At 42.0% G+C, this 17,173-nt stretch overlaps 1 protein-coding gene across 1 annotated transcript in view; it reads right to left on the bottom strand.

Moving 5' to 3' along the window:
• SNTB2 (syntrophin beta 2) overlaps window positions 1-17,173 on the bottom strand; it is a 116,120-nt gene that overhangs the window by 32,435 nt on the left and 66,512 nt on the right. Inside the window, exon 3 of the mRNA XM_023210285.3 lies at window positions 7,872-8,082. Coding sequence (XP_023066053.1) covers window positions 7,872-8,082 — 211 coding nt within the window. The remainder of the gene's footprint in view (window positions 1-7,871; window positions 8,083-17,173) is intronic.

The following is a 17,173-nucleotide window of genomic DNA, read 5'->3' as shown; positions in this document are numbered from 1 at the left end:
GGAAAACAACTACTATTTATCCATACTGTCAAGGATCCAAGGCCAAAAAGTCAAAGACTATATTCAAGAAAAGCCCTGTCATGATCAAAACTTTTCCCTCCTCAGGAGACCTCTGAGCAAGGACTGTTTAACAACACTGTATTTTAACACTGATCCTTCAGCTCAGCACCACTGACAGCTTCAAGGAGAATTCAAATTGACGAATCACTTATCTCTGAAAGTGTTGCCTTCAGAGCCCTTTCCACATGCTTTCCTTAAGGACTTCTGAAGGTAATCTGGACATGAGAATCACTTCTGAAGGTAATCTGGACATGAGAATCTTCCATCTATAATCTGAAAGCAGCCTGAGTGGTTTGGTTCTGTGATATAACATCTATCACTGGGACTCTCTTCTCCTAGCCAAGGCCACGAGCTAGATCCCAAAAGTGGGAAATTAATTTTAGCCAGTGAAGGGACTAGTGTTCTACCATGTGCTGAAAGCAACAAAAGACAAAACCTAACTCTGAGAATTCAAGCAAAATATTGTAGAAATAATTATGCATTTCTTATCAGTGAAACTTAGTTTTCCAAGACTCTATATTAGTCTATGGTTAACTCTCCAATGTCTGGAAGGAGAGTATCAGCTCTAAAGAGGTTCTCTTAGAATCATACATTTTTGGATCACAGATATCCCCCCAAAAATTCTAGTTTATGTTCACTACTAGGTATTTGTCCCCAAGACTATTACAGACACTATATCATATAGAACTGTCTTCCCAAAGGGTTAAAATGATAAACTCATTTTAATCCAGGCGCGGTGGCTCACACCTGTAATCCCAACACTTGGGGAGGCCAAGTCAGGCGGATCACGAGATCAGGAGATTGAGACCATCCTGGCCAACATGGTGAAACCCCATCTCTACAAAAATTAGCTGGGCATGGTGGCACGCGCCTGTAGTCCCAGCTACTCAGAAGGCTGAGGCAGGAGAATCGCTTGAACTGGGGAGGCGGAGGCTGCAGTGAGCTGAGATCGCGCCACTGCACTCCAGCCTGGAAACAGAGCGAGACTATCTAAAAAAAAAAAAAGATAAACTGATTTTTGAAAATAAATGTTTTCCTGGCTGGGTATGGTGGCTCACACCTGTAATCTTGACACTTCGGGAGCCCCAAGTGGGCAGATCACTTGAGCCTGGGCAACTTGGTAAAAACCTCATCTCTACAAAAAATACAAAAATCAGCCAGGCATGATGGTGTGCATCTGTAGTCCCAGCAACTCAGGAGACTGAAGTGGGAGGATCACTTCAGCCCAGGAGGTAGAGGTTGCAGGGAACTGAGATTGTACTACTGCACTCCAGCCTGGGCAAGAGTGAGACCCTGTTTCACAAATAATATAAAGTAAACAAATAAATAATTTTTCCCCTTAAGTTACATGTATATATAAGTTACAGAGTATAAGCATTTGGAAAACCTAAATTAAATGTATGTCTTCCCAAAGAAGGTTTTTTGAACCCTAAAGGAAAAATGCTAATGCCAATGGGAGCAATGTTCAATTTCAAGAAAGAGAACTTTAATTAACACGTTTTTCAAACTGTTTACTCTCTTAGCTCTTTCAAGTCCTTCGTTTTTAGAGAATATGTTTTCCCTCTTTCACTTATATTGGGAAAAAAAATGAAACCTAAATTTAATCATTCTGATTGCCTATTTGCCTTGTTTTTTTTTTTTTTTTTTTGGGTGATGGAATTTCGCTCTGTTGCCCAAGCTAGAGTGCAATGGCACCATCTCGGCTCACTGCAAACTCCACCTCCTGGGTTCAAGCGATTCTCCTACCTCAGCTTCCTGAGTAGCTGGGATTACAGGTGTCTGCCACCATGCCCAGCTAATTTTGTATTTTTAGTAGAGATGGGGGTTTTGCCATGTTGGCCAAGCTGGTCTCGAACTCCTGACCTCCTGAGGTGGGTGATACACCCACCTTGGCCTCCCAAAGTGCTGGGATTCCAGGCGTGAGCCACCGCACCTGGCCTTGCCTTAACTTTTAAGGATACTGTTTGCTTTCAATGAAGTCAAATGCTATCTGCTATACATAGTATGTGTTTTTCAATTATGGTATCAGCACAAGCAGCCTTGGGGATCCCACCATTGAGTTTCTGGCCAGAGACAAAAGGGATACAAATGTTAGGGCTTTGGTTTGCTTGTGTTTGAATACCCACACATACACAAACCTGGTCAAACTACAGCTTTCTCCAAATTTTCTTTTTTTTTTTATTTCCTCATGGAGACTCACCCTGTTGCCCAGGCTGGAGTGCAATGGCACAATCTCGCCTCACTGCAACCTCTGCCTCCCGGGTTCAAACAATTCTCCTGCCTCAGCCTCCTGAGTAGCTGGGATTACAGGCGCCCACCACCACACTCAGCTAATTTTTGTATTTTTAGTAGAGACGGGGTTTCACCATGTTGGCCAGGCTGGTCTCAAACTCCTGACCTCATGATCTGCCTGCCTCAGCCTCCCAAAGTGCTGGGATTACAGGCGTGAGTCACCGCACCCGGCTTCATTTTTCTTTTTTTTTTTTTGAGACAGGGTCTTACCCTGTTCCCCAGGCTAGGGAGCAGTAGCACGAACACTCACTGTGGGCTCACGAGACTCACTGCAGCCTCGACCTCCTGGGATCAAGTGATTCTCCCACCTCAGAATCTTGAAAAGCTGGGACCACAGGTGCCCACCATCTCTCCTAGCTAATTTTTAAAAAATGTTTGTGTAAAGATGGGGTCTCACTTTGTTACCTAAGCTGGTCTTGAATTTCTGGGCTCAAGCGTTCCTCTCGTCCACCTCCCAAAAGCTGGGATTACAGGCACAAGCCACGGTACCCGGCCTTTGGCTTTTCTCATTAATGCCCAGGCCTGGATCTCCCACAGTCGCAAAGAGGCACTGCTGCTGCTACTTTCTTGTCTCTGCACCTGACCCTTCCTAGGACCTGTGATGCCAAGGCCATTGTGAGGGGCAAAAAAGTCAGGGTTTAGCCCCAGCTAAACCAAGGGCTCTCGCTCTTCTGGTCTCCTGGGGCTGCCCCACCTGAAGACATGAGTGGTGAGTTGGCTCCAAGTAAAAGTACAGAGCATGTATCCACCTCACCCATTCCCTGACAAATAATGACTTATACTGCATATTTTCCAAGCATGGCAAAGTTGTAAAGGTTACTATAATGAAATATAAAGATACCAGGAAGAGTAAAGAAGTTGCATTTATTTTATTTTTGGATAAAATACTCTGCACAAAACAGTACTAGGGCAATAAAAAACAGTTATTTGGTAGAGTGATAAAAGCAAGCATCACTATTGACAACAGAAGAGCAGCCGAGTTCACCCAAAGGCAGAACTACTTTGATGAATCTAAGTGTTATGTTTGTGGGAAAAGTGGACATCTAAGTTATGCTTGTCTGAAAAATATGCTTGAAGAACGTGAACCTCCAAAGAAGAAAGAAAAAAAAAGAAAGTTCCTGAACCAGTAGAAGAAACTGCAGAAGTAGAAGACAGTGAAGATTAAGGGGAGAATCCTACTCTTGACAGCCTTATGCCACAGCATTCCAGCAAGCCAAAACTGAGGAGGAAGAAAAGAAGAAAAAAAGAAAATCCAGTTCAGGAGGTCCCTCAACATCAGATGATTCAAGACGCTCAAGAATAAAGAAAAGCACATATTTCAGTGATAAGGAAGAACTTAAGTGATTAAAATTGCATTTACTGGCCAGGTGCGGTGACTCACACCTGTAATCCCAGTACTTTGGGAGGCCTAGGCGGGCGGATCACCAGGTCGGGAGATCAAGACCATCCTGGGTAACATGGTGAAATCCTGTCTGTACTAAAAATACAAAACATTAGCCGGGCTTGGTGGTGGGCACCTGTAGTCCCAGCTACTCAGGAGGCTGAGGCAGAAGAATGGCGTGAACCCGGCATGCGGAGCTTGCAGTGAGCCGAGATAGCACCACTGCACTCCAGACAGAGTAAGACTCTGTCTCAAATAAAAAAAAAAAGAAAAAAAAATTACATTTATTTTGTATATATCACTAAAATAAAAAAGTCTTGGCAAACAAAGTTAAAAAAATACTCAAATGCTTAAAAAACCTCATTTAATAGATAATACATGTCCTCCATTTGGTGGACTCAAAAAAATCTCCCTTTAAGAATAAAACCGGCAGGGCGCAGTGGCTCACGCCTATAATCCCAGCACTATGGGAGGCTGAGGCAGGTGATCACTTCAGGTCAGGAGTTTGAGATCAGCCTGACCAATATGGTGAAACCCCATCTCTACTAAAAATACAAAATTAGTTGAGCATGGTGGTGCGCTCCTGTAATCCCAGTTACTTAAGAGGCTGAGGCACAAGAATCACTTGAACCCAGGAGGCAGAGGTAGCAGTGAGCCAAGACTGCACCATTGCACTCCAGCCTGGGCAACAAGAGCTAAACTCCGTCTCAAAAAAAAAAAAGAACATACCCAGGCCGGGCACAGTGGCTCATGCCTATAATCCCAGCACTTTGGGAGGCTAAGCTGGGAAGATGACCTGGGCCCAGGAGTTTGAGACCAGCCTGGGCAACACAGTGAGATCCTATCTCTACAAAAAATAACTTTAAAATTAGCCTGGTGTGGTGGTACGTGCTTATAGTCCTAGCTACTCAGGAAACTGAAGTGGGAGGATTGCTTGGGCCCAGGAGGTTGAGGCTGCAGTGAGCCATGATTACACCACTGCACTTCAGCCCAGGTGAAAGAATGAGACCCTGGTGGTTCCCAGTGGCTGGGGTAAGGCGTAAATGGGGAAAGTGAAGATGTTGGTCAAATGGTACAAAGTTTCAATTAAACAGGATGAATAAATTCTGGTAATCTTTTGCATAGTATGGTGACTATAGTTAATAATAATATATTGGCCGGGCATAGTAGCTCACATCTGTAATCCCAGCACTTTGGGAGGGTGAGGCGGGTGGATGACCTGAGGTCAGGAGTTTGACACCAGTCTGGCCATCATGGTGAAATCCCGTCTCTACTAAAAATACAAAAATTAGCTGGGTGTGGTGGCATGTGCCTGTAATCCCAGTTACTCAGGAGGCTGACGCAGGAGAATCACTTGAACTCGGGAGGCAGAGGTTGCAGTGAGCCAAGATCACACCACTGCACTCCAGCCTAGGCGACAGAGTGAGACCTCATTTCAAAAAAATAAATTGCATTTCAAAATACGTTAAAAGAAAAAATTTTAAATGTTTTTACCACAAAGAAATTATAAATATTTGAGGTGATGGATATGTTGATTAGCCTGATTTGAGCATTCCACAATGTATACATGTATCAAAACATTATATTGTATCCCATAAATATACATAATTATTTGCCAATTTAAAAAAACCACTGTGAACATGGAAATTAAACAAAACAAACAAAAAACCAATATAACCAGTTAAAGATAAAATCAGTCATATAAAAATTAGTATCAATAACCTAGGAGGCGGAGCTTGCAGTGAGCCGAGATCGCGCCACCGCACTTCAGCCTGGGCGACAGAGCGAGACTCCATCTCCAAAAAAAAAAAAAAGGGAAATATCCCCTACCCTCTGAACTCTCACTATCCAAACTTAGGAACTGATGTGAACCTTTGGATAAATCCCTTACTAACCAAAGTTTTACTATTTACTGTCAGAAACTTAAGAACTGAATATATGCAGATAATGTTGATATCCTTATCTGATCTACCTGGACATAGGAGCCAAAGGATCTGGACAGTGCATGTGTGAAAGGACCCAGCTAATTTTTTTTTTAGTTGTTAATTTTTTGTAGAGATGGGGTTTTGCCATATTGCCCTGGTTGGTCTCAAACTCCCGGTCTTAAGCAATCCTCCCACCTCAGCCTCCCAAAGTGTTGGTTTTACAGGTATGAGCTACCACATCCTGCCTCACATTTTCTTTTTATTTGCATAAAGAAACTCTCAAAAGATTCAATAGAAAGGAATAAGAGTTGTTACATTTCCAGGGCAAAGGGCATAACAGGTGGATGGGTAACAGGAATGAGGGCAAGACTTTTGACCCATTAATTTTTTGTTTGATTTTTCAACCATGTGAATGTGTTACCTTTTTGAAATAATGAGGATTTTGAACAATGCCAGAAGCACAGAACAATTACCATTCAATTCAGGTTTTCAACTAGCATATAAAATATAGAAACAATGATAAACACAACTAAAATGTTAAAATTTTCAAAGTCATAAGTACTTACACCATGACTTTCACTAATTTATTAGTTATTCTAATTATGCTTTATAGAAATGATCACTGTACTAATATTACATTCTCATTTATTATAATTTTATTTGAAATGTTCATAAAAAGTTGAGAAGTGGCAAAAAATAAAATAAAAAAATTACTCTTGCTGGTGACCAAAATTGGCCCCTCAATTACCACAATTACTTGGTACCGCCAAGATCACCAGGCACCACCACAGATCTACCACATCAGAACTGCTTTGAGGACAATATCCTCCTCAAATAAATAAAATCAACCTTGACTTAAAAAAAAAAAAGTTAAAACTATGTTGGGTTGGAAGGTGGGAACCAGTGGGAAACTGTACTTAAAAAAAAAAAAAAAATCAAAACTGAAAGAACAAAATCATTCCTGTGCTGATTCTGCTGTATTTGGGAACCAGTTATTTAGTCCACTCCCTGGCCCGTTGCACACACAACTAGGATTCAAAACGTAAGTTTCAAAAACACTCAAAAGCAGTGAAAAACAGAGCTAGCACTTAAACACTCATCTCTGTTCTTTTTTTTTTTTTTTTGAGACGGAGTCTCGCTCTGTCGCCCAGGCTGGAGTGCAGTGGCCGCATCTCAGCTCACTGCAAGCTCCGCCTCCCGGATTCACGCCATTCTCCTGCCTCAGCCTCCCGAGTAGCTGAGACTACAGGCGCCCGCGACCACGCCCGGCTAGTTTTTTGTATTTTTTAGTAGAGACAGGGTTTCACGGTGTTAGCCAGGATGGTCTCGATCTCCTGACCTTGTGATCCGCCCGTCTCAGCCTCCCAAAGTGCTGGGATTACCAAGCCCGGCCAAACACTCATCTCTGAACCCCCTTTTTTTCAAGCTCCTCTAACCTAGCTGATCGTGAAGAAAAAAGATGTAATATAATGTCACATAGAACTTTTACTCTCCTTTTGTCAAACCTGGGATCTGAAATAACTTGGGCTTTCAAGTTCTTCTTTTCCTTTCACTCAACATCTACTCACGCTTTCTTGTTTCTTTTTTTTTCACTTTTCAGTTATGGAAGACAATTGTACCTCTGTCTAATTATAAAATCGTTTGTATATTTTATACTTTTCCCAGACCAGGGGAATCAACTACAGCCTGCTGCCCCTAGAAGCTCTTCCAGTCGGGAACAAGGGTTGGGAAACTATGACCCCTGGGCCAGATCCAGCCAACCACCAGTTTACTTGTTTTTGTAAATAAAGTTTTACTGAAACGCAGTCACACCCATTCATTTTCCTATTGCCTATTACACTTGTCTTGCTACAATGGAAGAATCAAGTAGTTGTGATGCTATCTTGCCCTTTACAGAAAAAGTTAGCTGACCCTGATCTAAAATCATGAAAATTATCCTCTGTCATTAAGGATAGAGATGGTAATAAGAACTTCTTTTTAGTAATAGTATGTTAGTGATTACTATGTCAGTTACTTCTGGTTGAGTGGATAATTAGCAACAAATAGGCAAAGGTAGAAGGAGAAAAAGGGAGGTGAAACAAAAGACCGAAAAACAAAAGATCTGCAAGCTAGATATCCAGGACGTAACTGCATGTTAAGTATTACAGATATGTAAAATGAGGAACCATCCTGGCTCTGAATGGGAACCAGGTGATATCTGCCTCCCAGCCTACCTGTTCTGCCAGCCAGGCAATATGCTTGACCTCTTTACTGCCTCCTGCTGTACTGGTTGCCCCAAGCATGGCGTTGAGTTCAGCCAACACCTGTGGGAGGAGAGCCATTATGTTGGTGTGGATAGCTACGAACCAGGAGTGTGCTGTGGCTGTATCTTTGCAGCGTAGGATCAACGTATTCCTGCTATCAGGAGAATGTAGCTCTATCAATCTGTGTGGAAAAAGAAAAAAAAAAAGTGAGCTAGGACAGAAGTCACCAAACCTGCCAGGTTTAAAATACGTAACTGCAAATCTATTTTAACTTAGCATTTTCAAATACATCTGTATACTCAAATAAAGATACTTTCTCAGCCAGGCACAGTGGCTCACGACTGTAATACCAGCACTTTGGGAGGCCAAGGCAGGCGAATTGCCTGAGTTCAGGAGTTCGAGATCAGCCTGGGCAACACGGTGAAACCCCATCTCTGCTAAAATACAAAAAATCAGCTGGGCATGGTAGTGGGTGCCTGTAATCCCAGCTACTCAGGAGGCTGAGGCAGGAGAACAGTTTGAACCTGGGAGGTGGAGGTTGCAATGAGCCAAGATCACACCACTGCACTCCAGCCTGGGTGACAGAGCGAGACTCCGTCTAAAAAAAAAAAAAAAAAAAAAAAGATACTTTCTCTTAATTCCCTAGAGCTCAATTCCAAAGAAAACAACATATGGAAAGATAAAAATCAGAGGTCGGGCGCGGTGGCTCACTCCTGTAATCCCAGCACTTTGGAAGGCCAAGGCAGGTGGACTGTCTGAGATCAGGAGTTTGAGGCCAGCCTGGCCAACATAGCGAAATCCCAACTCTACCAAAAATACAAAAAATTTAGCCAGGCATGGGGGCAGGCGCCTGTAATCCCAGCTACTTGGGAGGTTGAGGCAGGGGAACTGCTTGAACCAGGGAGGTGGAGGTTGCAGTGAGCCAAGATCCAGCCTGGGTGACAGAGCGAAACTCTGTCTCAAATAAAAAATAAATAAATAAATAAATAAATAAATAAATAAAATATATTAAAAAATCAGAAAGACCAACTTGGGCTAGTTACTGAACCTGAGAAAAAATTAAAGAAACACCAACTGCTGGATCTGTCATTTCAGTGTTAAAGTAATAAGCTGAGGGAACTTACTGTAGTCTACAGTAGATCACTTTGCCTTAATTTCTATGTCTAAGAAATGAAAAGCATGCTTGCTGAACCACATAGGCACACTGCAAAGAAGGAACTGATACTCTTAAACATTTAGGAAATTCTGGTATAAAGTAGTGCCAGCTTAAAAATGTCTACTGCCAAATAATGAACTGAAATTTACATTATGTGAAATAAATAGAAAATCAGCAGCCGGGCATGGTGGCTCACGCCTGTAATCCCAGCACTTTGGGAGGCTGAGATGGGCAGATTACCTGAGGTCAGGAGTTTAAGACCAGCCTGGCCAACATGGTGAAACCCCGTCTCTACTAAAATATACAAAAATTAGCCATGCGTAGTGGCACATACCTGTAATCTCAGCTACTCAGGAGGCTGAGGCAGGAGAATCGCTTGAACCCAGGAGCCGGAGGCTGCAGTGAGCCAAGATTGCGCCACTGCACTCCAGCCTGGGTGACAAAGCGAGACTTCCTCTCAAAAAAAAAAGAAAAAAGAAAAAAGAAAATTAGCAGATTATTACTCTTCATGAAAATTTAGAACTGTGTTTGGGTACCTTTATATGATTACTCATCCAGTGAGTTACGGTAGAAAAACAGTTAAGGGATCAACACTATGACTGTTCTGTATTAGTTAATGCTCACCGAGAACAATCTATATCTCAAAAGTAACCTTTAGAAAACAGTTAAAATATTTTGGCCGGGTGCGGTGGCTCAAGCCTGTAATCCCAGCACTTTGGGAGGCTGAGATGGGCGGATCACGAGGTCAGGAGATCGAGACCATCCTGGCTAACATGGTGAAACCCCGTCTCTACTAAAAGATACAAAAAACTAGCCAGGCGAGGTGGCGGGCGCCTGTAGTCCCAGCTACTCGGGAGGCTGAGCCAGGAGAATGGCATAAACCTGGGAGGCAGAGCTTGCAGTGAGCTGAGATCCGGCCACTGCACTCCAGCCTGGGCGACAGAGCGAGACTCTGTCTCAAAAAAAAAAAAAAAAGAAAACAGTTAAAATATTTTAAATATACATTGAACAAATTCTTTATAAAGCAATCTACTGAATATTGTTTTGTGTTTTAATCAAAGTTCTTGCAAAGATGAATTTTAAAAGCCAAATAAATAAATAAATTAATATATATACTCTGCTGTGAACACATATCTTTTAAAATGGAAAAAAAAAAAGCAATTAGGAGTGTTTTTCACGGTCGGCTACAAATTGACAAACTGCCAATGACCAGGGAGACAGTTTTCTTTACATTATTTTCTGAAGACAGTTTTTGTTGCCTAAAGGCACTATCATCAGATTCTATGCCACTTGTCAAAAAGATAAGCAATTTAGAAGTACACTAGCATTTCTGCTTTGAAGCTCTTTTGCCACAGTTTCTAAACCCTTTATAATTCCAAATACTTTAAGTTGTCATATTTTGTATTGTAAATATTCATTTTCATTTGAATTCTGGTTGGTCTATACTTTCTTAAATAAACATTTATTGAGCACCTACTATATGCCAAATATTGTGCTAGGCACTGGTATTGGAGATACAGTGATGAAAAAAGTAGATCATCTAGCTACTTCCAGGCCTACCTGCCAGTCTATCCATCTTTTATATGCTGTCAAAGTTCTATGGTAACAGCAAAATAGGACAAAAGTTCTAGAAAATAGAAGACATAAAATAAGAGTTGTGAACAGCCAAAAGGCTTTAGAAAAGTCTATTTGAAAGTTCATATTAATCAGAGGAAAACCTTTAGATACCAAGTTTTAAGCTATTTGCTTTTTATTTAGACACAGTTCTGATGAGCTCTTTATTTGATTTCCCCTAAGTAGATTAAGAGGTAGCTTGGTTCCAGAATTTAGAGGGTCTTGCACAGCAGGTTAAGTCTGAATATTAATTGGTAACTTTTTTTTTTTTTTTGAGATGGAGTCTTGCTCTTTGCCCAGGCTGAAGTGCAGTGGCACAATCTCAGCTCACTGAAACCTCTGCCTCCCGGGTTCAAGCGATTCTCCTGCCTCAGCCTCCCAAGTAGCTGGGATTACAGGCACAGACCACCAAGCCTGGCTAATTTTTGTATTTTTAGTAGAGACAGGGTTTCACCATGTTGGCCAGGCTAGTCTCGAACTCCTGACCTCAAGTGATCCGCCTGCCTCGGTCTCCCAAAGTGGTGGGATTACAGGGGGGAGCCACTGCACCTGGCCTTAATTGGTAACATAGAATTATTAATAACATAGAATCTATTAATAACACAGAATCACTTAGGATTCTCAATAGGAGGGCAACATGATCAAAACAATCAACTTAAAAAATAATTTTGTGAGACATTTGTACACCCATGTTTATAGCAGCATCATTCATAATAGCCAAAAGGTGGAAGCAACCCAAATGTCCATCAATGGATGAATGGATAAACAAAATGTAGTATATACATATAATGGCATTATTCACCCTTAATAAGGAAAAAATCCTAACACATGTTACAACACACATCATTAAGGATATTATATTAAGTAAAATAAGCCAGTCACGAAAGAAGAAATAACGTATGAACCCACTTTTATGAAGTATCTAGAGCAGTCAAACTCACAGAAAGTGGAATGGTAGGTGCCAGGAGTTGAAGGAAGGGTAAAATAGGGAGGTTTTTAATGAGTAGAGAATTTTAGTTTTGCAAGAAGAAAAATTTCTGGACATTGGTTGTACAAAAATATGAATATACTTAACACTTCTGACCTGTACACTTAAAAATGATTAAGAAATGTTATGTTATGTGTATTTTACCACAATTCAAAAAAATTAGGTCAAGTACAGTGACTCACGCTTGTAATCCTAACACTTTGGGAGGCTGAGGCGGGGAAATCACTTGAGGCCAGGAGTTTGAGACCAGCCTGGGCAACAAAGTGAGACCCCATCACTATAAAAAAAAAATTTTTTTTTTTTTTGAGACGGAGTTTCGCTCTTTCACCCAGGCTGGAGGGCAGTGGCTGATCTCAGCTCACTGCAACCTCCGCCTTCCGGTTTCAAGCAATTCTCCTGCCTCAGCCTCTCCAGTAGCTGGGACTACAGGTGCCCGCCACCATGCCCGGCTAATTTTTGTATTTTTAGTAGAGACGGGGTTTCACAATTTTGGCCAGCCTGGTCTTGAACTCCTGACCTCATGATCCGACCGCCTCGGCCTCCCAAAGTGCTGGGATTACAGGCATGAGCCACTGCGCCCGGCCCCCACTCAATTTTTTTTTTTTTTTTGTGAGATAGAGTTTACCTTTTGTTGCCCGGGCTGGAGTGCAATGGCGCAGTCTCAGCTCACTGCAACCTCCACCTCCTGGGTTCAAGTGATTCTCCTGCCTCAGCCTCCCGAGCAGCTGGGATTACAGGCATGTGCCACCATGCCCGGCTAGTTTTTGTATCTTTAGTAGAGACGGGAATTCACCATGTTGGTCAGGCTGGTCTGAAATTCCTGACCTCAGGTGATCCACCTGCCTCAGCCTCCCAAACTGCTGGGATTATAGCCATGAACCATCATCGTGCCTGGCCCCACATGCTTTTTTTTTTTTTTTTTTTTTTTGAGATGGAGTCTTGCTCTTTCACCCAGGCTGGAGTGTAGTGTCGCCATCTCGGCTCACTGCAAGCTCCGCCTCCCGGGGTCACGCCATTCTCCTGCCTCAGGCTCCCGAGTCGCCTGCCAGCAGGCCTCGCTAATTTTTAGTAGAGACAGGGTTTCACCATGCTGGCCAGGATGGTCTCAATCTCCCTGACCTCGTGATCTGCCTGCCTCGACCTCCCAAAGTGCTGAGATTACTGGCGTGAGCCACCACGTCCGGCTGGGGGATTTTTTTTAAAAGCATAATCTTACAAATCCAAGGAGAACAGGAGAGGAGTCACTATAACAAAATTTTGGAGGCTAGTAAACAGAGGAGTTAAATGACTTAGCTGACTTAAGAAAAGTGGAAAGAGCGAAATCCCAGCCAATCCATGTTGGAGAATCCCTAAGAGGCCGGGGAAGCGGTGGCACCAGTTACCTCTGGAAGTGGGAGTAAAGCATGCAGCTCTACTCTGCGTGGTATGGTTGAAAGCCTGTCAGCATTCCCCACACCCAGTGGCCAGTGACTGCCCCACCCTCATTCTAGCGAGCTTCAGAATCACCCTCATCCCACGAAATTGGGTGGGGGACGCAATGATGCTCTTATTTCAGATCGTATATCATTTTTCTAGAGGGACTATTTATTTCCATCTAGCTGCTTTGGCACTACAACCAGTATAACATCTTTTAAGCACATGCTAAAAGTTCAGCCGCAAAATCTTGACCAGAAATTTCCTTCACTCCTCCTACTGACCTACTTAGTACTACAGATAGGAATCAGTTCATCCTTCTTGAGGCACAGAATGTTCACCTTCTGAAAGTCTTTACACATCATACAGTTTCTAGGACAATCTCTCAGACATTTCTCCTTTGACACAGTCTAACTTCTGAAAATCCTGATGTCTCAGATCCTAGTTATTAAAAACTGGAAGAATGGAAAATAAATCTGTTATAAAATAAAACTAAGCCTGATTAAACACAAGTAGATACCGGGACCACTGGGCTGAAAAAATATGAGAATAGACAGTAAGTTATTTCCCACTGACAGTTAACCAGTTTTTTTGTTTGTTTGTTTTTTGAGACACAGTCTTGCTCTGTCGCCCAGGCTGGAGTGCAATGGCGCCATCTGGGCTCACTGCAAGCTCCGCCTCCTGGGTTCACGCCATTCTCCTGCCTCAGCCTCCCTAGTAGCTGGGACTACAGGTGCCCACCACCATGCCCAGCTTATTTTTTGTATTTTTAGTAAAGACGGGGTTTCACTGTGTTAGTCAGGATGGTCTCGATCTCCTGACTTCGTGATCCGCCCGCCTTGACCTCCCAAAATGCTGGGATTACAGGCGTGCGCCACTGTGATCAGCCAGTTAACCAGTTTTTTATGAAAATAAAAATTTTGCGGCCGGGCGCGGTGGCTCAAGCCTGTAATCCCAGCACTTTGGGAGGCCGAGACGGGCGGATCACGAGGTCAGGAGATCGAGACCATCCTGGCTAATACGGTGAAACCCCGTCTCTAATAGAAAATACAAAAAACTAGCCGGGTGACGAGGCGGGCGCCTGTAGTCCCAGCTACTCGGGAGGCTGAGACAGGAGAATGGCGTGAACCCGGGAGGCGGAGCTTGCAGTGAGCTGAGATCCGGCCACTGCACTCCAGCCTGGGCAGCAGAGCAAGACTCTGTCTCAAAAAAAAAAAAAAAAAAAAAAGAAAATAAAAATTTTGCAATTTTTCTTGAAAAGGGATTGTGAAATAGAAAATTAAATTAGAAGAAACAGAAAAGAAGCTCCAAAATAGTATTGATGTGTCTAGGATCCAAAAGAGTCCACCTTTGAAGAAACCATTAAAATTGACAAAGGGGACAAAGTAATTTGTAAAGGCTACTGCTATTTTAAAAGAAAATTCCAATGAAAACTTTGCTAATAAAAATATGGAGGCAGTCTGCCAGTAATCATTCGGGTCCACAAGGGAGAAGAGGAGACAACTATAATGTCTGAAGTTTTGGCCTCTTGTCAAACCACTGAGAATTTTCTGAGAAATGCAATTAAGATTTTGATCAGATGAATCAAATCAATGTTTAGGTACACAGGATTCTATAAGTCTAGCTTACTTCTCCTGTTTAGCAAAGTCTTTGATGTAACTTAAGTGTTCAACTTAGTAATATCATATAATTTTATACATTATAAAGGCAAAATTTACCTTTTACATGGAAAATAGCCAATGTGAAGATGACTGAGGCACTGTGAACCAATGCAAAGAACATGGATTTACATTTCCAAAAGGAGTATTTAAGAACACCTTGTTCTTCCTAAACTTCACACTGCCTACAATACTGATTGCTAAGGAAGGGGCTCGTGTTCTCTCCTTGGACTTCATCATTATTTATTAAGTGTTTGCTTTCCAAAATGAAATACTTATAATTACCAGATGCATCAAGATGCACCAAATGAGGTCTTGAAAACTCAAGGTAGAGGAAGGGAGTAAAATTCTTCTTCCCCTGTACTTACTCATTCTGATCATTAGCACTTTTTACTTCTTCTCAGCTCTACGGAACTAAATCAAAGTAGTAAAGCAGAAAAAAAAGGCATTTCCCTCCAATATCAAACACATTTTTGGTTTAGAAAGTGAAGACTTTAGATAAGAATGAAGGATGAGCCACAAAAAGATTCCACTATGCACCCACCAGAAAGGTAAATATTAAAAAGACTGATACCATCAATTTTGGTGAGGATGTGAAACAATGAAAACTCTCATATAATGGCGGGAACATAAAATGGCACAAAATGGCACAATTACTTTGGAAGGAAGTCTGGCAGTTTATCTTATTTTATTTTTTTTATTTTTAGTAGAGATGGGGTTTCGCCATGTTGGCCAGGCTGGTCTCAAACTCCTGACCTCAGGTGATCCACCAGTCTCGACCTCCCAAAGTACTGGGATTAGAGGCATGAGCCACTGTGCCCAGCCTGGCAGTTTGTTGCTGTTGTTATTGTTGTTTTTGAGACGGAGTTTCACTCTTGTTGCCCAGGCTGGAGTGTAAGTAATGGTGCGATCTCGGCTCACCGTAACCTCCGCCTACCGGGTTCAAGCAATTCTCCTCCCTCAGCCTCCCGAGTAGCTGGGATTACAGGCATGAGCCACCACGCCCAGCTAATTTTATATTTTTAGTAGAGACGGGGTTTCTCCATGTTGGTCAGGCTGGTCTCGAACTCCTGACCTCAGGTGATCTGCCTGCCTCAGCCTCCCAAAGTGCTGGGATTATAGGCATGAGCCACCGTGCCTGGACTAGTTTTTTTTTTTTTTTTTAAACTAAATATGCACATATCCTTTGACCCAGCAATTCCACTCCTACACATTTACCCCACAGAAATGAAAAAGTTTCTGAGGCCTTTAAACCAGAAGAAAAAAAAAAAAAGGAAAGTACAAAAATATTCAGTGACTTTATTAATACTAACTCTACACTAGAAATTGTTCAAGTGACCATCAATAAAAAAAGGATAAACAAATGGATATTTCCTTTAACAAAGCTGACATAAATTTAAGGACCAATGAGCTCCAAGTTATTTTATTATTTTATTTTTATTTTTATTTCTTTTTGAGACAGAATCTTACTCTGTCACCTGGAGTGTCCAGGATGGAGTACAGTGGCACAGTCTCGGCTCACTGCAACCTCCACCTCCCAGGTTCAAGTGATTCTTATGCCTCAGCCTCTTGAGTAGCTGGGATTACAGGTGTGTGCCAACATGCCTGGGCAATTTTTTGTTATTTTTAGTAGAGACAGGGTCACAAACTCCCGGCCTCAAGTGATCTGCCCGCCTTGGTCTCCCAAAGTGCTGAGATTACAGTCACGAGCCCCCTGCCCCAAGTTATTTTATAGATTATTATTTATTTTCATTCTAAAGTATATAGTTGAGCAGATATTACGACCATTCTACAGACAGAGAAAACAAGGGGCCAGAGAAATTAAGGAACTTATTTAAGGTCATAAAGACACTAACAATGCCTATAATAATAACTTGAGAACTTACTGATTCTATAATTACTGTCTTATTTAATCCTCCTATAATCTTATTTTATACAGGGGAAATGCAAGGCTTGTGGAAAACAAGTAGCCTGACCAACATTACGAAGCCTATCTTCCTAACTTCTATCTTCTCTCATAACTGAGGTCTAATTAGTTAATGGTTCTGTACATTTTTTCTGCCAAGACACACAGATGTTCATATTCCCATGAGTACAGCCGAAGTTATGCATATTTTTGCAAACTCCTTGTAATCCTATTGCTCTTATGTCTAAAAAGCACATGGAAATGCAAGTATAAGTGGTATCATCATAGGAATAACCTTGAATCTCTTCCAACTTATATTTTACAAAAAGCAAATCATGTGCAAAATTTTTTATTTAAAAAAAATTTTTTTTTGAGACACAGTCTTGCAGAGTGCCACAATCTTGGCTCACTGCAACCTCTGCCTCTTGGGTTCAAGCAATTCTCCTATCTCAGCCTCCCAAATGGCTGGGATTATAGGCGTGCACCACCACACCTGGCTAATTTTTGTATTTTTAGTAGAAATGGTGTTTCACCGTG

Source organism: Piliocolobus tephrosceles, chromosome 17 (genome assembly GCF_002776525.5).
Source record: "Piliocolobus tephrosceles isolate RC106 chromosome 17, ASM277652v3, whole genome shotgun sequence".
Classification (NCBI taxonomy): Eukaryota; Metazoa; Chordata; class Mammalia; order Primates; family Cercopithecidae; genus Piliocolobus; species Piliocolobus tephrosceles.
This window is presented reverse-complemented; position numbering and strand designations above follow the sequence as displayed.